Below are 25,153 nucleotides of genomic sequence, written 5' to 3'. Positions count from 1 at the left end.
GGTTCCTGGTCTGGTCACTGGGCAGCTGGCCCTCAGAAGGGGGCAAAGGACATAATAGGTGAGCGTGCCTGGTGGCTGTGCAGTCTTGAGTGAGGCCACAAGGGAACAGTCATGGAGTCGCAGTTCCATGTCCTGTGCTCACAGAGGGGACTGCTGCAGCTTGGTGGGGCCCTGCTGATGGCCAGGTGTCCGCCCAGAGTGGGCAGCACACGTGAGTTCAGAGCCAGAGGACCCGCTGCCAAGACAGACACCATAAGTGGACCCCACACACGGGGTCCACCTTGGGCCCTGTGTCACCCACAGGGCTGGTCTGGCAGCACTATCTGTAGCCGTCTTTGTGCTGCTTCCCGCAACCAAGGCTCTGCGAGGAAAATGCGTGTCAGCCCAATCTCCTAAGACCCCGAACTTCTGCCTCTTGGACCCTCATCAGGGCCACCCGGGGGGTGGGGGTGGGGAAATGAGTAAGCCAGGGTGGCCAGCGCAGACCAGGACACAGGCGGAGCACTCTGCTCAGCTGGAGCTGTGGATGCAGGATGCGGGCCAGGCCGTGGGGTCAGAGGTGGAGGGAACTCAGGAGGAGCAGCCAGAGCAGAGGGGGTCCCGTAGGTGGTGGGTGGTGCAACCAGGCTGGAGGCAAAAACAGTCCAACAGACTTAAGCTTTCTTCAGGGAATCCAGCATGTGTCTTGAAACATCTGGCCAGGATTGCAAGGGCAGGCCTGGCCAACATGGGCAGGGGGTGGGTGGGGCAGGCATATGGTATGTGACATGGTCCAGAGCCCCCAGCTCCGGTGGCTTTTGCACTGGGGTGGGCAGAGTAATGGCCCCCGAAGATGGACACGCAGTCCTACCGGAGCCTGGGAACAGCAGCCGCACAGCGAGGTGGAGAGACCCTCCTACCTTGTCTGGGAAGGCCCAAGACACAGTCACAGGGGTCTCCTGCAGGGAGGCAGGAGTCCCAGTCAGGGGACATTGGTGGCCACAGGACAGGTCAGAGGGCACACCTTTGGGACGCTTAAGGCGGAACCCGGGCAGCTTCCAGGAGGGGGTAAAGGAGGGCAAACCTTGTGCCCTGGAGCCTCCAGCAGAAATCAGCCCTGCAGAGACCTTAAGACCACTGGCCTCTGGGATCCTGATAGGAAAGCTGTGGCTCGAAGTGGCTGTGTATGGGGGATGATCCAGCACGAGAAGCTCCTATGGGTATTTCCTAGAGGCCATGATGCAGGTGGACCTCCTCACCTGGGAAGCAGCCGGTGCTTCCCACCTGTGTCTGCCTTAAGCCCCTCACAGCCCCCTCTGGATCATCCCACCATAGGCCTTGCCCATGTCCTGTGTGACTCGCAGCCAGCACTCAGCCCACCTTGAGGGACACTGCTTTTACAAACAAAAGTAAAGCTAGTTGCACTGGGGACACTTTCTACAAAGCCTCTTGTTGAAGGAGATCCTGTGTGTTCTAAAAGCAAGTTCCCTTGTGTTCTTCATTTTGGGGACCGCGAGGCCAAGTTACAGCATCACCGCTCACAGGCTGGGTAGGATGTGGGATGGGTCTGAGGCCATAGCCCCACCAATCCCTTCCTGGAGCCCTCTGGTGGCATCAGGAGCCTGGGCCACATTCCTGCTTTAACCACATCCACTTAGAACTTGAGAAAAAATCAAGACACAAGACAACGAAGTGTTTTCTACTGAAACTGTTATTATTTGCCATTAAGAATTGCAAACTACACTACTAAGAATGAATAACATTCTCTTCAGTAAGCCTTTTTCAAAACACATGAAACAAAGCTCTCCATGGGTCAGGCCATCGCCTGCGTCCCTGGTTTGTACCAGCAGCAGTGGCAGCCACAACATCCCCCGGTACCCAGCCCGCAGGAGCACAGGTGTTTGTCAGAGAAACGCAGTGCTGGAGGAGTGGAAACCAGCCAACCTTCCCTGCTCCCCCAACTCTACCTCACCAACGGGGCGCGAAACAGGAAAAACAAAACAGAAAAAGTCGCTTATGTGGGCAGCACGCTGGCCGGCAGGACGAGCTCAGGGCGACCATGAGTTCAGGCCCCGCCCTCCCAGGCAGGGCTCGGAGGCGGCTGGGCGCTCTGGGACAGCCCATCACCTCTGACCAAGCCCCCCCACAGCCCATTTACACTTCTGGTGGGACAGAAGCCAGGCTTCCAAGATGGACGGCAAACCCGAATGGGAGTGGTGCAGCCTGGGCCCAGAGGACTCAGGCTAAAGGCTGCAGGTGCTGACGTAGGTGCTGAGAAGGATCTGGAAATGTCTGGTACACAAGAGGGATGGGGCGCCAGGCTCACATCGTAAAGCTATGAGCTTTACCTTCCGGCCCCAAACCACCTAAAGCCTTGGTGAGTGGGAGGAAGGCCCTGGATGGCAGCAGGCTGCACACCCCGCACCCCCCCCCCAGGTCTGGGGCCCCAGAACAGCTCCTCCCCCCACCCAACCCCTACCCAGAGGAAGCTGGCGCGACAAGCAAGCAGCAGCACGTGGGGCATCTGGGATGCCCGGACCCGCAGAGGCGGCGTGAGAAAGATGCAGCCCACGTGGGCTTTACCTGCGGCTCCGGGAAAGCAGGCACATCCCCGTCCTAGTGAGTCCCAAGCACGGGGACATCTTTGGGTTTCCACCATGTGCCACCATTTTACTAGTTTGCTCTCCAGAGGAAGGAGAAACCCTGCCACACTTCTTCAGCCCGATCTCCCGCTGAGGTAGCCCTTGAGAAGCACGCCAGGCAGGCGGTGCGGAGGGCAGGGGCCTCAGAGGGCAGGGCCGGACCGAGTCCGCAGGCCCGCCCTGCAGCTCTCCGGAGCCTGACTTGGGACATGCCCCACAGAAATTCATGTCCTTGGAACTTCAAACAGGACTTTAATTCCAAAGCAAACCCAGAACCGAGTGCCCAGGAGGAAGCAGGGCAGAGGCAGCACGCAAACACAGGGCGGGCCGAGTCGCAGGGAGAGCTCTCAGGTGCGAACGGCTCAGCTCTCAGGAGCGCCTGCCCAGCTGCACAGGCCTTCCCACGGGCGGCGCCTCGTCTGTGCCAGGGAGCCCGGCAAGCCCTCCGGGCCTGCACAGTCCCCAGGCTCGCAGGAAGGCCCCCAGAACAGGGCAGTCCTCCATCTGTGGGCGGAGGCAGCATGGGGCGTGGGCATTCAGCGGACGGGCAGGCTGGATGGATGAAACACGGCGGCGCCAAGCGCCCTGAGGCAGGGCCGGGCTCTGGAAGGGGCCCCCAGGAAGGGCCAGTGAAGAGTGTCCCCCAACTCCAGGATTTTCAAAGAGACAAGATTTCAAAGTCTTCATCTTCTGAATCAAAGAATCTTTCCAGTCGCTCTACGTCAGAAGAATCTAGAAGAAACAAGACAATACCTCATTAGACGCCTGGCATGGGGTCTCTGGTTGGCGGGGATGAGGAGACACGCTACCCACACCCTGCATGTGGCCTGCTCGCCCTTGATGCAGCAGGAGGCAAGGGGACACCAGGACCGCCCTGCTGAGGCACTGGCCCTCCTGGGCGGTGGGGCTCCACAGGCTGGGAGCTTCAGCTGGCGAGGCAAGGGCAGGAAAGAGAATCCCACAGGCACTTCTGAAACAGAACACGCTTCTCGGCAGAGCACAGAGGGAAGGGGCAGTGGCTGGGAGAGCAGGGCTTCCTGTCCCAGGATGGGTAGCACCCCAGGTACCATCTGGGGACTGATGGGACATCTGTCCTGAGTCTCCAATGCGACCCCCTGACTCCCTGTTGGTTCCTACCAGACAGCAGGCTCAGTCACCATCCTCCATGATCTCCTCGGAGGGACAGGGACACGGGCCCCGTCACCATCACAGAGACAGATGGCTGCCTGAATGGGATGTATGCATGGCTTGCCTGCTGAGTCCCGGTTCTCTGTGTGCCACAAGTCGCTTCACTTTAGGGAAACTGAGGGCCTGAGTGAGGGAGGAGGCCCTGGGCCTAGAGCCACTGAGCAGCAGGACACGGAGCCCACCTGTGGCCTGCCACTCCAGGTCTGGCGCCCGTCCTGGACCTCGCAGAGACACTGGCCCGTCGCGGAGAGCCTGGCACGTTCCAGTTCACAAGGACCCAAGGGGCCACGTGAGGAGCACACCTGGCTCCATGCTTGGGGGCCAGCTTATCGCACATGTGGTGAAGGACAGGGCAGCAGAGTGCCCTGCTGCCACTTGGGGCCCAAGCCAGGCTATCTGGCAGCACCCTGTCCCACACATACACCACCAAAGGCTCACATCCTGGGCCCATACAAATCTTAAAAGTCAAAAGCAACTGGAACAGGACCTGGGCGAAGCAAAGAGGACAGAACATTGCACAGACCATACCGCTCCAGGAACAGCCGTGTCCCCACCTGAGATGTGGCCCTGTGGCCTCCACACTCACCTAAGGACAGGTTCAGGACGTCGGGGCAGGCCAGGTGGGAAGGCTGCTGCTCCACCAGCTCGAACATGGGCAGGGCACCTCCAAGCAATGACAGCTGTCAGCAGACAAGTCCGTTAGACACAGCCGTGGGGGGTGTGGCGAAGCACCCCCATCCACACAGATCACACTGCCGGCAGAGGGAGCCATGGACAAGGACGGGGAGGTGGCCTCTGCTGGTCTGCGCATCAGGTCTCCAATCGCTCACACAGAGGGCGCCAAACTCCACATGCCACCTCCGCTCGCAGCCACAACACGGGCAAATCTGAAACGCCCTGCAAAGTCTCACAGCAAGCTCCGTGGCCATGTTCTCTGCGCATGAGGCCAAAGCCACAAGCCACACTGTGAGCTGAGGGCCAGGTGCCAAGGGAGGCGGGACCCCAAGCCAGAGACCCTGAGACAGCTTCCCGTAACCACCACCCACACGCGGGGACCTGCCACCCACCTGTCTGACTCGTTGGCACCAGTCATCAAAGTCGTCCTCAGTCTTACAGAAGAAGCCCTGGAACAGAAGCAGCCGTGAGCAGCACACGGTAAGGCACACGAGCTGGCCACACTTGAGTGCAGTGTGGCCATAGGAGATCTAGGTCTCTGCCCTTCTCTGGGGGCTCGGTCTGCAGCTCGAACCTCCGCCCTGACCGACCAGGACACAGAGGCCATGTGCAGTTTCATGGCCTGGCCATTCACGTGCCACCAGAATCCACAGAGCGTAGCACAACTCAAAAAGTGGGCCTCCCACCTGCGGCACCTAGATGAGGGGAGCCCTGGGTCCCACGCAGAGTCAGCAGCGATGGCACGCGGCTAGAACCATCGCACATGCAGCACCAATGCCAGGGACACATTACTAGACATTCCAGGCGCCACCAGAACTCTAGGTGCGATCCTAGACACGGGTGCCCTCTCCCTCCAGAGACCATCTGTGCCGCCCTAGCTCGGTGACAGCACATGCGTGACATGCTGCTGGGAGACGAGAAGCCGGGATCTCCTGAGGAGCCCACATGCAGCCCTCCTCCTATTAGGCAAGGACAGGGTCACCCCTCCTGCCTGGTGTCCGCACGCCCACAGCCCACAGCACTGCCACTCTGACCTGCTCTGTCTCCGCGGGCACCAGCCTCGGTCCACTACGGAGCCACGCTCACAGCCCCAGGAATTCAACCCTCCAAGGCACGGTTCCACCCGCCACCCACCTCAGGACACCACACGAGACCCAGACCACAGGTCCAGAGAGCTCCGTCTCGGGACCAGGATTTGCCTTGTCGGGGACTTAATCACTCCCTGAGGAACACCATTCCTTCCGGGTGTTTCTGACCCCCATCCCCATCAAATGCATTCTAAGAATGCATAGGTTTACACAAATCACAGCCCAAAATTCTACCTTGTAATCAGAGCAAAGAAGCTCATTCTTAGGAATCACCTGCCAGATACATTAAGTCAAAAACTGAAAAGTCAAACCCCAAACCCCAAAAAGGTGATGCAGGGCAGGGAGTGGAGCAGACTGCCCCTGAGCTAGTGGGGGGGCCACTAGCTGTGATGGCCAGGGAGCCATGGGGGACCACAGAGGCTGAGGGCCCCAGGCGCGCACAAGAAGCTAACAGACATTATTAAAACCTTCTGTGCCCTGTGCATGCGAAACCACATCAATGTGATACTTCCTCCAATGCGCTGAAAACAAAATCATAAAATTGGAGACCCTTCCTTCCCACCTGCCCACGAGCTCCCATGGCCAGGAGAGCAGGCAGCACACAGCGGGGGACGCACCACGGCAATGGATGGGTCGAGCTCGCTGATGCCCATCCTGCTAGGCGGGTGGCGGCAGTGGAAGCTCTCGTCTGGGATGAAGCAGCTGTCAGTCAGCTCCACCGCAGGCTGCGTCGTGTGCGGGTCCAAGTAGATGAGCTCCTCACCTGGGAAAGACGATGAGCAAGTCAATGGGAAGGGAACAGACTGGGGTCCCACTCCAACTGGCCACGTGGAAATCCACCTGCTCACACGCCAGGTTGGGAGACAGCAGGCATGAGATGGGGTGGGAGCCAGACCACTGCAGGGAAGGAGCATCCTCGGGACGCCAGCACCGACTGGGCAGGTATGTAGACCTCTCACAGAAGCGTGCTGCTTCTACACCGGACACCCAGGGTCAAGCCAAGAGCCTCACGATGTTTCAGTTGCCAGCAGGACCAGCACTCACCCACATAGCCGATGAAGTAGTGAGCGCTGTTGGGCTTCCCTCCGATCACTCCCAGGGACTGAGGCATCATGAAGCAGCGCTGCAGGGCAGAGGGGAGGCAGGTGGCTGAGCACACTGTCTGGTGACCACAAGCCCATGTGCCACACGAAGCCGACCTCCTCCCCAGCCAGGGCCTGATGGGGTGTCAGGGGATGGAGAGTGAGAAGACATGGTCCCCAAGAGCCTCATCAGCAGCTGTGTCCAGGAAAGCCCCACGTAGGCAGTGGGGCTGCGGAAGGCACCAAGTGAGGGGCTGTGGGAGAAGGTGTGGACAGGGGCGAAAAGGGCCCATGTGCAGGGCAGAGAGGTGTGTGGGGGCGGGGGCGCCACACCGAGACCGGTGCTGCTGGGGACTGGGGGCAGGGGAGCAGAGACTGCAGGGTGAGCGTGGGGCCCAGCAGGAGAGGCGGTCAAGACAATCCAGGTGGAGGCCAGGAGTCCACAGGTCGGGGGGGGCGGGGGGCGGAGCGGTCAGAGGGTAGAACGGGCCATTATGGCAACAACAGCAGGGTTTTAACAAGCAGTATTTCGGTCCCTCTGCTGGTCAGCGAGAAGGCCCACCTTCAGCGTCTCCACATAGGCCTCGTTGATGTCTGTGAGCCCCAGGCGCAGAGGGATGAGAAGCACCAGGGGTCTCCATGGTGCCGGCCTGTTGGTGACCTCCGCTCCCGCCGGGAAGCCATTACAGTGCCGGCTGGAATCCGCGGGAAGTGCGGTGGCCCCCGCACACGGAAGGCTGCCCCTGCACAACCTTCCTGGAAAACAGAGATGTGCTTTCAAGCGCTGAACAGAAGCCAACAGAAGCTCACCCAAAAGGAACAAGCGTGTCATTACTCAGTCAAGGGAAACAAGTGTAACAAAGTCAAGTGCTTCACACAACCTGAATCTGGAAAACAAGTCTAAGATGAATCCTAACGCCCACAGAGGAAAAAAAAGAATGAAACATTTTCTACGCATGTTCAATTTAAAATTGTCGTCGTGAAACAGTCTCGAATGAAAGCAAACACACACCACCACGCGTCCCGGGCAGCGATAAGGCCAGCACCGTGGCCATGCCAGCAGCATGCGCACTGGCCCCACAGCTGGGACGCCATCAAGGAACAACCTTGCTCCTCCCTTGTCAGTATGGAGACAACTCGTATCTTCTAAGCGCACTGCTACTCTTCCATCAGTGTGCTACCCTGGAGGCTGGTGGTGGGGACAGGGGCATTCCAGGGGCCCCAGCCCAGCAGGCACCCAGGCCATGGTTTCTGAATACCTTTCCCTGCTAAACGGAACCAGGGCTCTTTAGAGAAACCACTGACCCCAGGCTGGGGAAGAGAAAGGACAAGGTGGGCCAGCCACCTTGCTAGCCAGTAAACCCGGCAGGAGGGATGGTTACAGAAACCACCATTCCAGGCAAAAATCCTCGATGTACTTTCGGTATCACCCCTGGATCCCCGTTAATCCCCATCAATCACAGGGAGGCAGAGACACAGCCTGAGCTATGACTTGAGCCCGGTGACCCACGGAAACGCCACTGACCAGCCTCCTGCCTTGGTGCTGAGGACAGCCGCCAGGCAGTGCTCTCGGCCAAGAGGTCTCCCCGATCTAATCCTGACGAACCAAATACACTGAGTGTGGGTCACTGTACCAAATGGGCCCGACCTCTTGAAAACGTCAGTGCTATGAAAAAGCAGGAAAATAAACCAAGATGGAGAACTTTCCAGATCAGAGGAGACTGCACAGGTGTGGCAAGCACACACAACCCCAGCAGCTTGAGCACAGGCTGGAGTGAACCAGGGAGGGCCAGGCCAGCCAAGCAGCGAGGAGGCAGGTGTGCTGACCACCAACCACTGGGGACAAAGGAGGGAGGCGGATGGCTGCACGAGTGCGGGACTGGAATTCCTCAGAATGCACAGCTGGAAAATGAAGAATGGGGGTGGAGGAACTCCCTGCCGACTACACCTTCCTCACCAGCAAAGACCCTCACATCGATCAGCTCAAGAAATGATGGATGCAGGGCCCATCACGGCTGCACTTCGGGGACTCACCAAGGCTGCATGTGGCCAGTGACATGGCAAGCGTCCAGGAACCCACAGGTCCCTTGGTCATGTTCCCTTCACATTCCCACCATGCTTGAGCTCTCTCCAAGCCAGTCCATGACAACGGCCACATACCATATAACTAACTGCCCAGCATGCCGCCCCGGCCCCACCAGCACCTGCCACAGCAGGAAAATAAGACAGCCAGACCAGCAGGACCACCTCTCTTCAGAAGCAGTTTCCTACCACTACTTCATCTGGATGCTTCCATGTGTCCGTCTCTGAACTCTGGAAGCGCATATCTGAGGAACCTCCATTTAGAAAACTGGGAGGCGTTCAGCTGTGAAAACGCTAGCTCCAGCACAGGGAGGCTGACCTTCTGTCCCTCCTGGGCCAGCTGTCCTCGCCTCCTGGAAGTTCCAACCACAGTCTCCTCTGCCTAGGGTCTGCGCCCCCTGCACGCTTCCTGTGCTGTACCTCTGTGAGTGCTGTCTCGTGGTCTTCTTCAATCTCTAACTCCTCCCCATGTTCAAGGCCTTGCAGGTGTCTGCTGCGCTCATGAAGCTCGAAAGCCATCCAGGGAAAGCACTGGGAGAGGCTGCTCTGGAGGTCCCGGGTGGCCCCCCAAGGAGGGTGGGCACATCTCAACCAGCAAGGCTCCCCCCGCCCAGCACCCTTCCCCTGAAACAGACAGGGAAGGCGGAAAGCCCGCGCTTTTACCAGGGAGCAGCTCCGGACACCGGGACAGCCCTGGCTTGGCCAGTACTGGTTCTCCAACTTTTGCTTTGGTGAACTGGAGCCTTCTCTCCCACACCTGTGACCCTTAGGAGCTGAGACTAGAAAAGTGGCTGCTCGCCTGCCTTGGCTGAGGCCTAAGTATCACCCCCCCCCCCCCGCCGGCCCCCTGAGGCTTCTAAAGCCAAAAGCAATTAGCACAGCCATTCAGAATCCCCTCCACCTACTAGTCACCTCACTAACCTGTGCACAGGACCCCAGGCACTGTTTCTGTCCCAGCGTCCTTGCTGGTTGTATATTGACGCTGTTCTTCCTAAGTCATCCCCCTGATGAGCCTGTGTCGCTTCTGACTCAGGAGGGGAGGACTCCAGGGCCCTGACCATGGCCACGCAGCCACACACACACCCCAACCATGAGACTGTTACATCTGCAGGCCCGGGCCCTCCTCAGAACAGACCCAGTCCTCCTCAGACAAGCCCAGGTCTGCACTGATCTCTGGTAGCATGGCTACAGATGACCCAAGATGCCGAGAGCCAGGGGCCATCATCTGGGGACATGGCTGAGTCTCCTCCAGGCCCTAGCCCGCACCTCACCCTGGATCCCGCAGGAATGCAGGCTCTGGAAAGCAGCCTGTCCCTCACTCCTTCTTGGCACAGCATCGGTGACTAAAACTTCAGGATGCCTGGATCTTTCAAGTTTCCCATGGATCCTTCCAGAAAGAGGAAGAGAGCTATGCTCCTTTATGCTTCCTGTTACACCTTGGCTAGAGACAGTACAGCTGAAAGCTGTTCTTGCCTTTCCTTGACGAGCATGGTGCCAGGGAAAGACTGACCCAGCACACCTGAACAAGTTCTGGCAAGCGGACATGGCAAGTTGGGGTACAATGTAGCCCAGCTCTGCAGAGAGTCTGGGCCCGTCCCCTAAGCCTATTGTACACTGGATGAGAATGAGGGATCCCCTGGCCGTGTACAGGCACCGACCTGCATGCCACTCAAGGCCCCTCCGTGGGCCGGGGAGCCGCTCCCTGAGTCCCACCGGCTACAGCCCCTGAGCTCTCATTCACTTACTGATGTCCTCCATCACCACCGTGTTGTCCATGGCTATGTGGACTGCCAAGGCGCTCCAGGTGTCGAAGACAGCCAGTTTCCTAACAGAAAAGAGAGGACACACCAGTAAGCCTTCACAACTCAAAGATCTCTCACTTCCATGGGCCAAGTAAAGGAGAGGACAGCAAATGCTCCCGCAGGTTTTGCAGATGAGAAAGAGCACAGCTGACACCTTCAGGGCTGCAGACGGGAAGAAAGCCAAGGCTACGGCCTGCTTCTTCCCACCTGGGCCCAGTGCTGCTTCCATTACGTCCAGCTGCTGCATGGGGACAGCGTCCCTGCACAGGAGCCCTGGCTGCAGGGCGTTCTTTCCTGGGAAAGGGAGCACAAACCCTGTCTCAGCTATATCACAGATTCTGTCAGCCCAAGCAGGCCCAGCATCCCCATACCCCTTGCACCTTCACACTCTGCTCCACCTCACCCCGAAAGTGACAGGCTGACGAGCAGCTGGAGCCCCACAGAGAGAGCTGGCAGCAGAGAGCGCCCAAAAGCTTGAGCCTCTGCAAGTCAAGCAAGCAACAACCACAGGTCTAATGGGCGAACCTAGTCCGTCTGGGGACACCCGTGGGGGGCGCAGGGTGTCAGGGCCACATAGAGCTCCTCCCCATGGGAAGGCCAAAGTGGTGCCCAGGGGAGCACATGCAACACTCTGCCAGCTGACTCACTCTCACGCCTGCTGAGGGCCAGGTACAGCGGTGAAACCGCACAAGGTACAGTGTGCCTGGGACTGAGCACGGGGGCAAGCGGTGGAGACCGAGCCAGACAGGGAGGCAGAGCCGCATCTACACCTGCAGCCTCCCCTGGAGTCATCTGGGAAGCCCCAGGACGGTTCTAGTAGAAAAGGGGCAGACCGCCACCATGTATTTTATGAAAATGACACCTATTGGTATTTTTTTTAAAGATTATATGTATTTGTGAGAGAGAGCGAGGGAGAGAGCAGGAGTGCGCGTGTAAGTGGGGGAGCGGCAGACAGAGAAGCAGGCTCTCCACTGAGCAAGGAGCCTGATGTGAAACTCGATCCTAGGACCCGGAACCACAATCTGAGCTGAAGGCAGATGCTTAACTGACTGAGCCACATAGGCGTCCCAACACCTATTGGTATTTTATTTTTATCTTACTTTTTAAAGATTTATTGATTTAGGGGCACCTGGGTGGCTCAGTGGGTTAAGCGCCTGATTCTGGCTCAGGTCATGAGCTCAGTTCCTCAGATCAAGCGTCATGGTGAGCTCTGTACTCAGTAGGAAGTCTACTTCACTCTCTCCCTCTGCTCCCCACCCACGTGTATATACTCAGTCTCTCTAATAATCTTCAAAAAACCCTCATTGATTTAGAGACAGAGTGTGTGCACAAGTACGGTGTCGGGGGGGGGCAGGGAATCTCAAGCAGACTCCCCACCGACCACAGAGCCCAATGTGGGCAGGGAGGGGCTCGATCCCACCAAAATCAAGACCCGGATGCTTGGGGCGCCTGGGTACCTCAGTGGGTTAAGCCGCTGCCTTTGGCTCAGGTCATGATCCCAGGGTCCTGGGATCAAGCCCCACATCAGACTTCTTGCTCAGCAGGAAGCCTGCTTCTCTCTTTCCCACTGCCGCTCCCCTCCTCCTCGCTCATGCTCTCTTTCCCTCTCTTGCTTGCTCTCTCTCTCTCAAATAAATAAATCATCTTTATTAAAAAAAAAAGGGGGGGGGCGAGATGCTTAGCTGATGGAACCACCCAGGTGCCCTAACGCCTATTTGTATTTTAAAAGAGCCTCGAGGACATCGAAAAGACCAACAAGGAGGCAGAAATGGGTCTTGGACCGTGGTGAGGACAGGGAGGTAACAAGCACTGGTTAGAGTCCAGACCCAAGTGAATGGGGTGTGTTGAAAAAAAAAAATCCAGCATGACCCCAGTTTTTTTTCCTGAGTTCCTGGAAGGACAGCACTGCCATTCCCTGTAGAATGAACAGGCCAGGGAAGGGGAGAAGGGTCACCTTTTGGTTCTGGCTGTTAGGCTGACATGCCCCTCGGACATCTCAGGGGAGCTTCTGAGTAAGTACCTGGACCCGAGTCTGGGCACAAATCAGCACGGGGGGGGGGGGGGACTCTGAGAGTTGCACCCTGTAGACCACAGCTCACGCTGCTGCTGGCACAAAAGAGAAGCGGCCAAAGGCCAAGTCAGCCCCGCAGTGCTCATGGCGGGGGGATGACAATGGAGCCATCGACCATCAACAGGGACCAGGGAGCATGACTATACCACACAGGGTTTCCTAGAGAGAACATCTGCACCAAGAGCCACCTGCCAAACAACTGAGTAAACAGAGGACCAAATCCTGGCATTGGGAGGGGACTAGATGGACAGCAACCTCGAAGGAGCTGCTTCAGAGCAGAATTAGGGACAGCGAGAGCCCACAGACCACACTGGCAAACCCCACGTGCAGGCATGCACACAGACCACACACACAGGCTGTGCAGCCACACCACATGCACAGAGCACATGCGCAGTCCACGCAGACCATGCAGACAACTCATGCAGGCCACACACAGGCTACACACATGGACTACACACGCAAACCACACACACTGACCACACAGGGAGACTGACCGTGCAGAAAGACTGCTTCCAAGGTGTGCAGGGCTGGACCCAGGGCTCTTAGGGGCATGTGGTAGGGGCTGAGTAAATGGGGGGGCAGGGTGAGGGGACAGAGAGACCATGGGCAGACTTGAGGATCAGCTAGAAGGTGGATTTGTAGAAGAAAGTAGCACTCTGGCAGGTCCCCAACAACCTGCCAAGAGAGGCCACATGGACAGGGCAGCCCTTCACTCCAACTGTGGGTTGTGGGGAGAGGGAAGAGGGGTGGGTTCAGACACTGGGAGCAGGGAGCCTGGGGTACAAGGAGCAGGGGACAGAGGCTTGAGTCAGGATGTGGAGGGAAAGCCACAGGGTCCACTGCGGGGAGAAGGTCAGCACAGAGGCCGAGGCCCATGGCACCCACACTGCACTGCGGTCACTCCAGACCAGTTTCAACCTCCAGCCTTGTGGATGGGTCCATGTAACAGACACAGAGGCCCCATCCAGCAGGCACTATCCGGATGACGACACTCCTCTATGAGGAAACATCATGGGCCACGACCACCTCTGAGGACTCTCAGGAGGGCCATGAGGGGAAGTATAAAAGACCCCTCAGACTCAGGAGAGTTTGAACCCACAGGTCATGCTCACGCCACCCCAAGGAAATGGGAGGGATAGGGCTTGGCACATACTTGAGCACCTGGGCAACAGTGTTGGGCCCGTACCACTGGCCGATGGACTTGCCCTCGCCAACTCCCATTTGTGCTGCAGGAAACAGATGAGATTAGTGACCTGTGCCTCCCCCCTGCCCCTCCCCCAGAAGAGGCCCATCTTGGCAGCAGCACATAGCAGCAGGAAAACTCCACAGGAAACCCGGACTGGCACCCCCCCCCCCCCCCCCCTCCAGCAGGAGCTCCTGACAGACTCCAGGACACTTTCTCCAAGAGGGAGAGAGGCCACCTCAAGGTCATCCCTCACTATAAGCCAGGATACCAGCCCTTCAATAAGGAGTAGGATTAGAGGAAATTCAACGAATCAAAGCTATATCTTTACTTCCTCTGTAAGTGAGGACATGATGCTCAAAACAAAGGAGCATTTACACTTAGTGATGGGCTCAGAGAGGGATGACCCCTGGAGTTGCTGTCCCACCTACACTGCTGCCGCAATCAGCAGCCTGCACCCCACTGTGGCCATGCACCCCCCCCCAACCCCCAACCACGCCACAGCAAGGCCCCGGGTCTGAGCTGGCCCGACCCATGACAGCAGCCCCCGGAGGCCACGGCCAGAGGGACCTACAGCTTCATGCCTCAAACACCCCAAACCAGAGAAGCGCTCGGGGAAACCAACAACTTGGCCTGCTCTAAGCAGCAGGGCCTGGCGCACTTAGCAATCTCCCACCTATCTGGTGAATGGAGTAGTAACTATCCTTCCTGTCGATGAACGCGTTGAGGACACTGAAGTAGCTATCAGACTGCCTCTTCCGCTGGGTCCACCTCCAATCTAGTGGAGAGATGCAGAAGTTCAATTTTACCAAAAGAGGAGAAAGAAGCCTTTACATTTCTAAAACACTCAAGCCACAGTGATACCCTTTTCTGAACCTTTCTAAAGTTAAAAGCCAAATTCTCTAGGATTTCCAAATGCATACATGCTAACCCGTCAAGATAAATCCATACAGAACAGAAAACGGTTTCAGTGATATAAAAATCATTTCTAAAACATGAACGTTCATCAATATTCTTTAATGTCACTTTTTAAAAATCAATGAAAACCAGTGGGTTGCCACTGAAGAAAACCCTGAACCCTAGTCTGCATGCATTGGGTAACCTAGCCCCCCAGTCCTGCTGGCTTCCAACGGCCGTGACTCACCTCGGCCTAAATGGCGGCACACCAGGGCCTGGGCAAAGATCATCTGTCCGCAGCGCAGCATGCAGCCCCAGCCTGTGTCCGAGGTGGGGCCAGTGCCCCCTGTCATGGTGAATAAAGACAGAGCCCTCACCATCAGATGTCCCAGGAGCTCAGGAGTCCACTGGCAAGAGGCCTTGGTCCTAGCATGCTGGGATCAGCCCTATGCCGCGTCAGCTCCGTCTCAGAGGACAGGCCATTTAGAACCTGGTCATGCCAAGGGCACATTTATTGGGCAATGACACGTCCTGCCAACCCCTTGAATGTGGCAAAATACGTGAACAGTTAGTCTGTCACAGAGAATTAGATTGTCTGGAAAACATATGGAACACACTAAGTCTCACAGGTAATCGAGGAAAGTCCAAGTTCAATAAGGACGACCTTTCTCCACGCACCGGAAGAGCCAAGATGCACCTGCTGGGAGCTTGGGCTGTGTGCAGGAGGGCGGCAACACAAGCCTGGGCAGGCCGGTGATAGCCCTCAGCACTTCAAGCACACGCACCCCGGAGCCCAGCCACATCATGCCCCCTGCCAGGGCCCAGAGGATACCCATGCTGGGCACCAGAGTTCTGCGGGTACTCTGAGACTGGCCCCAGCACAACAGGAGACATCCCGATGTCCGAAGGCCCAGCGAGGCAAGAGGTGCGAGGCGGCGCGGGAGCAGAGAGGCCATGGCCAGCCCTCGGAGCAGCAGCCCCGGCAGGCCCCATACTTCCCTGCAGCGCCACCAGAGGCAGCCCCTCCTATACACGCCCCAAGGGGCAGAGTTGGGGGCATGCGACAACTCCTGTACCCACCAGCCATACCTGCCAGCCATCTCCCCATGGCTAGGAAGGAGAGACCATGTGGGCCCTTAGTGGCAGGCACCTTGCTCCTCAAGGATGTTCCCAAACACTACAAGGCTCCTCTAAGCCTGGCCCCGCTCTGCGCATCCAGACAGCAACCTACAGGACAGCGGTGTCCCTGCACCAGTGCCCAGCACACCTCCACGACCAGGTGCTTCCCTGTCTCCAGGGCTGAGCACAGCAGCTGTGGCATGAATGGCATCCTGGAGCACAGCAGACAAATGCCATTGTTAGATGGCCTGTGGTGGCACTGGCCTCGTCTTCCTATCCCACAGCACTCCCCGCCACGACCCTGCAGCCACACCACATGCCCCTCCCTTCCAGAGAACCCAGGCCCGCATCTCTGGGAGGGGCCTGACGGAGACAGGCCACCGGGAAGCTACAGCCTCCTGGTGCCGACCCTCTGGTCTCAGGTTCTCAAACTGGCAAAGCGAGGCTGAGAGCTGGGGCCCCTCCCCGTCCACCTCCAGGGCCAGGACTCTGAATGGGACTCACATCGGTGCGACGTGAAGACAAGGCACATCCACGCGGCCCTTCAGCTCTCCCTGCAACTAAGCACGGGACACCGCAGAAAAGGTGATGACGCAGAGCAGTGGCCTCCAGACACCCTGGGCCTGCAGTCTGAAGTGCACTGTGACAACCGTGACCCAGGACACCGTTCCAACGTACACACCGAAGCCTCCTGAAGCCACACGCTGCCTCACTGTGGAAACCCACGACTCCACACTCCATTCTGCTCTCACTTTGAAATGCTACTTGTGACTCATTATCCTGACTTTGAGGTTCCAGTAAGAAACCAGGACCAGCAGTCGGAAAATCCCTGCCCTCAGGAGATTCGGGATTCCTGGGTTTGGACCCTAATTCTGCCACATGAGGGGCAAGACCTCAGCTGGCTTAAGTCACTAGGGTCGCCGTGACATCAGAGATGAAGTGACGAGGACTGGGCATCCCGAAGTCAACACTATGCGTCCAACCCGTCCTACTTATAAAGCCTATATCTATTAGCACGCATGGTAGCCGATGGCATACTTACCAATGGCTGGGAAGTTCTTCCTGTATGTAAACCAAAGTCTGGATGCCACATCGGACAAGATCTCATCCTTTTCTAGGGATTGTTTAAAAGCAGAAAACATACACAGCCTTAACTTCGTAGATCATGTGATACAGGAAGTTAACAGATAACTATTATTTTATTCCCCCAACATGAGAGCACAACGGGCTCCAACATGGCTAATACCTGTGAAAATGCTGTATTTTCTACCCAGTATCCACACAGGCTCTGAGGTCTCCGGGAAATCTTCAAACTCAGCAAATCGAAGAGTGTCGTAGGTTAGAGTAGCTATTGAAACCAAACACACATTGATCCCATTTTTATCATTTCATAAAATAATATGAAAGATCATTTCCAGCATTTCCATGTAAAGAACTCCGTGTAACTCAGTGTCTCAGCGGGGCAGTGACAACCACCAAAGACAAAGCAACTGTAAGCAACAGTGCAGCAGCCCCCGAGCCTCACCTTCCAGCCGACACGAGGGCGAGGCCAACAGTGCCAGGCCCAGGGCAGGGAAGCCCCTGAGTTCAGTACTGGTTTTAAACTTAAACCTACAGAACAAAAGTAATCACTGCATCTCAATGTGCAAGCTGAACAGGAGGTGGAGTCAGCGTCCCCCCCTACTCCCCTTGGAGCAGGTGTCCAGAGACCAAGGGGAAGGCAGGGACTTCGGGGCAAGAAACACAAGCTTGGGGATGGTGACAACCAGCCATGGAGGGACAGGTACTATTCCTGGGTGGGACACAACCCCTCAGAAACAGACACACCCTTCTGCAAAGTCCCTAAGACTCCCTGTAGCTGTTTTTGCCTCAAGATGCTCCTAGAAGAGCATGGCCACCAGCTCTCACCTCCTAAGAAGGTGGCTGTGCATGCAGCTCACAAGACCTGTGCACCATGTCATCCTGTGCCGTTTCAGTTAAGAAGCCAGAGAGGCCCAGTGTCCCCCTCTGTCCTTGGAAGCCGACTGAGGAAAACCTCTCTACACGGTTTCCAGACTCAGCAGAACACAGACCAGCACCTGCGAGGCAAGGGGCACAGGGTATCCTGGGTCCCCCAACTCTACAGCTGCTCCTCACAGAACCCTAAACACACAGTTCTCACCTGCTGTCGCTCAAGCCTCAATGGTACCTAGTCTCTAGTGCCCTCACCTGCAAACTGCCCAGAAAACTTCGGAACATCAATTATAGTAGTTTCTCCCACATCTGAATTTATCTTTTGACAATAGCCCCACCTTTTGGTAACAATGATGTATTAATTTTCAAAAACCCGAAGACTAAAAAAAAAAATTATTAAAAAAATCATCTGCAGCTTCATACCCAGCAAGGAATCTCCTTCCAGAAGTCTCTGCATAGATCCGTAAAGGAAACCATACCATACCATACCTGTGATTTCCTTGTCTCTATTCTCTCAACGATGACGGTCAGTCCACACAGACACAGAGCTCCAGCAAACATCTGATGGTCCCACAGCACCCCACGGCACAGACGTCCAGGCCATCAGTAACTCCTGCGCCCTGTCAGAGTGCTCCTGACATACCCCGTGTGAGCATCCCTGCATGTCCTTCTGTGCTGTGCATAACCCTTGCGGGTGCTGGGACACAGCGCTGGCCCTAGTGCCTGCAGTGGAGGTCCAGCCCTGGCTCAAGCACTGCCAGCTTCTAGGTTCTTTGGGCCCCTTGACCCCTCAGTGTAGAAACATCCTTATTCATAAAATGCGGGGAAAAATAACAGGATGCCCTCCTAGTGCAGCTGCAGAGTATCCATGAAACCCTTCCCATGAGGTGCGCACACCCAAGCTGGCAGACAGAAGGGCGCCAAGGTCAGCCTGGGTCATTAATGCTGAGGACACAGAACTGCAGGTTCAAAGTCATACAATTTTACTGCACCCAAAAGACTAGACTGGGCACACAGCTAATTCCCAGGCCCAGGGTTGGGTGAGCAATGCTCCATGAACAAAGAAATCCAAAGAAATCAAAGACCCTGCATTTGCTACTTCAACAATTCTCTGGCTGTCAGGAACCCAGATCCAGCTCTGCCTTTTCTTCTTTTCATCTGAAACCTGACAGCGTCAGGGCAGTCCTGTTGCTTCCAGAACCAGCTGTGCTGCCCAGGGCACCTGAGTACAACGGTGGGTGCTGGGAGCTGTCACCCGCCCAGCTTTCACTCAGGGGCTCTGCTCAGGGTGTCCAACTTGCCCGTGCTCCAACACCAAGCACACTGCTCTATGCTTGGGGACAACCAGAGTCCAGGTTTCTCTCCCCCTCTTTCTACATAAGATTACTTGTTTCTGCCCATAATTATCAATGCTACATTCGAGTGAACTCAAGTTCCATGATCTCAAGTAGCTGCGCACACCATGGTGTTTCTGTTACTTCTCTATTGTTAGGACCCCTGGGCTTTAACTGATATGTAGATTCAAACCAAAACATTTACTCTCAAGGAAAAAGGATGCAAACGACCTTGACTCTCCTGTCCTACTGATGCCCAGGACCCTTCGAAGGCCACCACTGTGAACGAACGATGCAGAGATTGCTACCAATCCTGGAGGGCTACCAAGTGCTATGGGTGAGCATCTCGTGTGTGCTCTGTGCCACAGGGGCACAGCACTTGTCACTGGACCACAGCCCCATATCAAAGCTGGGATGCCTTTGAAGTAGAGAGGTAACAAAATGCAAAGCAGGCGTACTTCTTAGGTTTACTAGCAAACTTTATAGGCAACCAAGCCAACTTCAGAGGGAAAAAAAATAAGAGGTGTTCTATTAAGTTAACACTTTATCACCAAATTTTATACAACAGCTAACCAAATTATGGGTTGTGTGGCCTCAGATTCTTTACCGCATCAGCCAAAACCAGGCAAGGAGACACACACACTGTCATTCCAAGCAAGAGAACAAACTACCAGGAAGTGACCCCAGCTCTTGCTAGAGTAGCAGGGTCCTCGAAGTGAGGGTGCACATTTGTCACCTATGGGTGACTCCCATGCCTCTATGTCCCCCATGCACCTCACATCACTGCTCCTTCTACCTCTGCCCCTCCAGCTGACTGCGCATGCAAGCCACTCCCCCTGAATCCTGCTCCTGTTGGGTACAGGTCCCATGTGTCTCTGGAACTGGCTGCAGACACAGCTACCCCATGGCCTGGCAACTTCCTCAGACAGGGACCGTGTTCCTGTTGGTCCTGGGGGACGCTGTGCATGGAGTGTGTGTCCATCACGCCCAATGAACACAGTCCCCACTGTGGGCAGCCCGAAGTCTGACCCTCACTTGGTGGAGACCTTACTGTGCCTCAGTTTTCTCACTGGTAAGATGAGAACAGCTGTGTTTCCCTCAGAGACAGTGTGATGAAACGTGAAAAGCTGTGCCCCACGCTGGGCAACAGTAAGCACGTTTTGGGGTGGGTTCCCTGGGAGTCACTGGAATAGGTAAGTTCGTGGTGCCACAATATGCAAGGAAGACCAGTCTCCGCGTTCCGTAACAGGTGTGGCACCCAGTGCGACACACACAGGAAACTCACCCAAATACATGGTCTACCTCACTAAAGCTGAATGTAGCCAACAAGCCTGCCTCCCAAGCCTGGGTTTTCAGGAGCAGAAGCCAGCCATTGGCGACACCTCACCAGCTAGCTCAATGTTCTGAGGTTTCCGCCCTGGTAAATGAGCACACGGAGTCCCACGGACCCGCAGCAGTTCCGACTAAGAAAGCAAGTGAAGGACTTCTCATCCCCGTACAACCAGCAGAAAGTCTTGACTGGCCTTCGGTGGCTCTGCCCAGCCCCGCCTGCAGCAGGGGACACGACACCTGGAATGAATGCCACCGCCCCAATGCCTCAGGGCTCCCCCGGACAAAGGCTGCTCACTCAGCGCAGGCCCCCTGCAGCAGACCAGACCACCAAGCTCCCGGACCTTCTGGGCCGCACTCCCCAATGGTGCTCTCAAAAATACCATTCACTCCTGACACTCAATTTTCAGTTCTATGAAGATTTGGTTTTGGAGACAGAAGAGCCCACTTCCTAGCTGTAGGATGCACGGGCCTGGTCCCCCTGCCATAAGGTGGGACACAGCTGCTCCTCTGCCCGTGGGACGGGAACACAAGGCCGGGGCCAGGTTCCAGCATCGTGTGCAGCACCCAGCAAGGAGCACGATGTGGGACTCGATCCCAGGGCGCCAGGATCACGACCTGAGCCGAAGGCAACTGCTCAACCAACTGAGCCACCCAGGCTTCCCCAGTACTTTTCTATTTTAAAACTAAATTTCACAGTTACATCTGCACGGATTACCCAATACAGAGGAGGCTCAGACTCACCTCCAACTCTCTGCTCAGACTGACCAGCTTCACAGGAGTTGGAGGCCAGCAAACTCTGCATCCTTCCCAGACAGGGTCACCCCAAATTAATTAGGACTAAGAATAATTTCATCATCACCACACATGGTATCAAATCATATGTGCATTTCACATGCTCCTGAGTGAAAAGAGATCAAATCTCAAAAATAATGCCAGTCTCCAGACTCCAGGAAATGGTTTTAACTTCCACTAAGAGGACACAGAGGACAAGCAAGACTGACAGATTCTGGCCAACGTAAGAATGACGCTGCTTCAGAGGCACTCTCCCTCATTTGGTCACCTGGGTCCCAGACACCTGATTTTCCATATTTTCCTCCAAAAGGTCTCTGACCACACCCACAAGAGGAAGCAGAAAGCCCTTTAATGGTATGGCAATTCCATTAGAAACAAATATTTTAATATTATTAATCTGGCAGAAAAAAGCATCACTTTTCAAAGATAATTCCCTCAACCACCTATAGCTTCTGAGAGATAAGGCTTCGTAAATAAAATCAAAAATAGGGTTCACCTTTCCTTTAGAAAATGTTTATGTATAGGGATGCTGGGGGACTCAGTCGGTTAACCATCTGCCTTCCGCTCAGGTCATGATCCCGGGTCCTGGGATACAGCCCGCACTGGGCTCCCTGCTCAGCAGGTAGTCTGCTTCTCCCTCTCCCTGCCACTCCCCCTGCTTGTGCTCTTCTCTCTCTCTCTCTCTCCCTCCACCAACTAAATAAATAAGATCTTTAAAAAAAAAAAAAAAGAAAGAAAAGGAAAATGTTTAAGTTTAGAATAACAGGTTTGCAAGTAGTTACTTTTTAAAATCCCAAACAATTTTCATGAAGATGTTGGCAGTTCAGTTCTGAATGAAAAGCAAGGAAGAGAAAGGAAAAGCGCCCGGAAGGTCAGCTACACCAGAGACCTAGAAAACACTGCACTTGTAAGCATACTGCACAGAACACCACACCGAGCCCCGTTGCCCTGCAGGGCTCAGCAGCCCCTTCACGCCACTGACACCTTATACACTAACAGACTCTCTAAACTGAAGTCCTTGTAGTGCAGGAACACGTAGTTGACATTAATTCAAGTTCTGCTTTCTCGATTACCAACCATATGCCAGACACAGCTGAAACCCTGGAGATGCAAACTTGAGATATGGCTCTGTCCTCAGGGACAGGCAGCACAGCCATGTTTTAACTGAGGGCGCCCACCAGACTCTTGAGCCCAGAGTGTGTTCTCACACACAGTGCTGGGGGCTTGGTGGAGAACACAACCAGCCTGCAGTCCATCTGCACCTTCTGGACCTGTCTATGGCAGCCAGCAGCCCTGGGTGCCCCTCCCAGGCCCCTTCTCTTTTCTTCTCCTCTCAGACCCTCAGGGACTCATCCAAAGCAGCTTTCCACACACTTCCACTTCAAGTCCAGGCCGACGACCTCAGCTCCAGGCCTGTGGACCCTAAGCTTCCCTGGACATCACAAAAAAGATGTCTAACAACAGTCCGCTCATACAAAACCAACAGCTCCCCCACCAAGCAAGACCCCCAAAGTCTTCCCCACCAGAGGTTCTCACTTCAGGCCATAAACCTCAGCACCATCTTTGAATCCTCCCTCTCCATGCCTCCCCTCAACCCATCACTTCCAGCCTATACACAATCCTGACGTCTCAACCCTCAAATACATCCAGAAGTCAACCTCCTCTCTCCACCCTGAGCTAAGCTTCCATGGCCTCTCACTTGCCTCATTACAACAGCCTCCTAACTGGGCTCCTTGTTTCTGCCCTTGCCCCTCTGCAGGACATGCAGTATGTTCTGGACAGAGCAGCCAGAGCCAGTCTGTGAAACATAGGTCCAGTCACATTACTGCTATACTGAAAACCTTCCAAAGACTCACCAACTCATTTAGAATAAATAAACACCCCAGTCCTCACTATGACCCAACCAGGCCCTATGACTGGGCCAAATCTGTCTCTTTGCCTTCAGCTCCTACTTCTCTCACCCTGAACTGTTGCATCCTGGCCACGATGGCCCACTTGCCCTTCCTCCTGCACTGCTTTTGGGTCTTGGTCAAAACTTACCTCTGTCTGCAGTGAGTTTTTTTTCCTGGTCATTCTGGGTATAACTGAAACTCCCTCTTGCTTGGCCCACATCACTCTCCCACATGAACCACATGGGTTTTGTCTATTTTGTTCCCTTCTCTAGCCCCAGGGTCTAGAACAATGCCCAAGACAAACCTCTCATTCAATAACAAATGTAGTTTATTGAATGGATCACTATAAAAACAACTAGGAGCTGCCCAAGACTTGGTCAAAGAAGGCAGAGTCTGTAAGGAGTCCAGGATCAGAGGAGGCTGCACCATTAATGACCCCTAAAAAGATGTAGAGCATCCTGTCAGGAAAACTCCATCACAGCCTCCAAGGATCATATGTTTTATCAGCAGCAACAGCGGCCTTCAAATGCAAACACTTTTTTTCTACTCTGAAATACACTTCAACATGATGATTTCCATTTTTTTAAGCTAATATAACCAACACAGAATTGTGTTTTCCATCTTACCCAAGTCTCTCCTACGAAGTCTGAAGTATCCCAGCCAGTGATAACTTCAAAGAAAGCAGATAAATATTTCTATTCCTTTCTCCACCCCATTTCCCCAGGAAACAGTAAAACACTCTCTGTGGTTTCTTTTTTTTTTTTAAACGAACTTCACAAAACACAATCTGGTTAACATGCTTCTTCGGGAGTCAAGACTACTGTTTGCTCCAGCCAGATGCCACAAGTCACTGAAATACTGGCCATACACGTCTGCATTCCAGTTTCCAAACTGAGATTTTGGTAAATTTAAGCTGCCGCTGCCATGAGAAGAAAGACAAAGCAAACAAAGCTATCCAGGATGACAGGTGGAATTACACCAGGTGGCGGTGGGGACACAGGGAGGTGCTTGAAGGTAAATTACTCCCTACAGGGAATGAAAGGACTAAAACTGTCCCCACCCTTGGTGTAGGACAAGAGAGCCGGTGTCAGAACACTTTCAAGGCTACTGAACCAAGACCCAGAACAGTTTGACGGCAACACAAGGGATGTCCCCGCTGGAACAGAAGCACAATGAGACAGTCCAGAGAGCCACACATGCACATATCCCCACGTGTACACGGGCACACACGCACACATACGCCCTCCCACCCGCTACATACTTCGCACAAGGACCCCAAGAAGTTAAGATATGACGACATGAATCCAGTTTCTCTCTTCAACCACGAAAAGGAAGCTTGCATGATGTACTGGGCACTGAAGTAAAAAACTTCAAAAAAAGCTGCGTGTTCTGTGAGTGTTGGGAGCACGTTTCTCGCCACCAGGCTCCCGATGTAACTTCCAAAGAGTTAAAGAGCTTCCATTCCTTAACGTTTGGGGCGTGGGCTGGCGGCAGGCACAGCACTCTCCCGCCGCCGGCTCTGGAGCCAGCTCCGCCCGGCGCCCCCCCGCCCGTCTCGCACAGTGCGCAGCCCCTGCTCGTCCGCGCCGGCCTTGGGCTTGTCGCCCGGCGCCCGGGCGCTGCGGGCGGCCCTGAAAAAGCGCCGAGACATGCAGACAGCCCACTGTCAGACCCGCGCCGGCCTTCCCACGGACGCCGTCCCCGCCCCGCTCCGCGCCAGGGCCGGCTCCGCCCCGCGGCCCGGCGGCCCCGCAGCCAGCCCACACCCACGCCGCGCTGGGCAAGGCCCCGGCAGCAGAGGGGCCAGGAGGGCGTCGCCCGCCGGTCGCCCTGCGCCCGCTCGGGCCCTTACCTGCGTCCATCTTCCCTCTCCGGCCGCCGACTGAGCAGCGGCGTCGCTCCGACGGTTCCGCAGCGCGACGCGACGGGCCGCTGCCGGGGCCAATCCAGGCCTAGCGGGCGCGGGCGGGGCAGGAAGTGTGGGAGGAAGTGCACTTCCGCCATCTTGGCGTACGGCGAGGCCCAAAGCCCAGGGCTGGGCC

General features: G+C 55.6%; 1 protein-coding gene across 1 annotated transcript; it reads right to left on the bottom strand.

Moving 5' to 3' along the window:
- Positions 1-2,854: 2,854 nt before the first annotated feature.
- Positions 2,855-25,130, bottom strand: ATG4B (autophagy related 4B cysteine peptidase). The gene is given in 14 exon segments (XM_032857725.1): positions 2,855-3,353; positions 4,396-4,489; positions 4,877-4,933; positions 6,190-6,335; positions 6,617-6,695; positions 7,217-7,410; positions 10,482-10,561; positions 13,763-13,835; positions 14,469-14,570; positions 14,937-15,035; positions 16,851-16,922; positions 17,055-17,156; positions 24,964-24,998; positions 25,000-25,130. Coding segments are annotated over 14 exon segments (1,323 nt in total). The 5' UTR covers positions 25,116-25,130; the 3' UTR covers positions 2,855-3,279.
- Between the last annotated feature and the right edge of the window lie 23 nt (positions 25,131-25,153).

This window comes from Lontra canadensis, unplaced genomic scaffold (assembly GCF_010015895.1).
Source record: "Lontra canadensis isolate GAN:19392208 unplaced genomic scaffold, GSC_riverotter_1.0 scaffold13, whole genome shotgun sequence".
Taxonomy (NCBI): Eukaryota; Metazoa; Chordata; class Mammalia; order Carnivora; family Mustelidae; genus Lontra; species Lontra canadensis.
The sequence above is the reverse complement of the archived record's forward strand: the minus strand, read 5'-3'. Positions and strand labels throughout refer to the sequence as shown.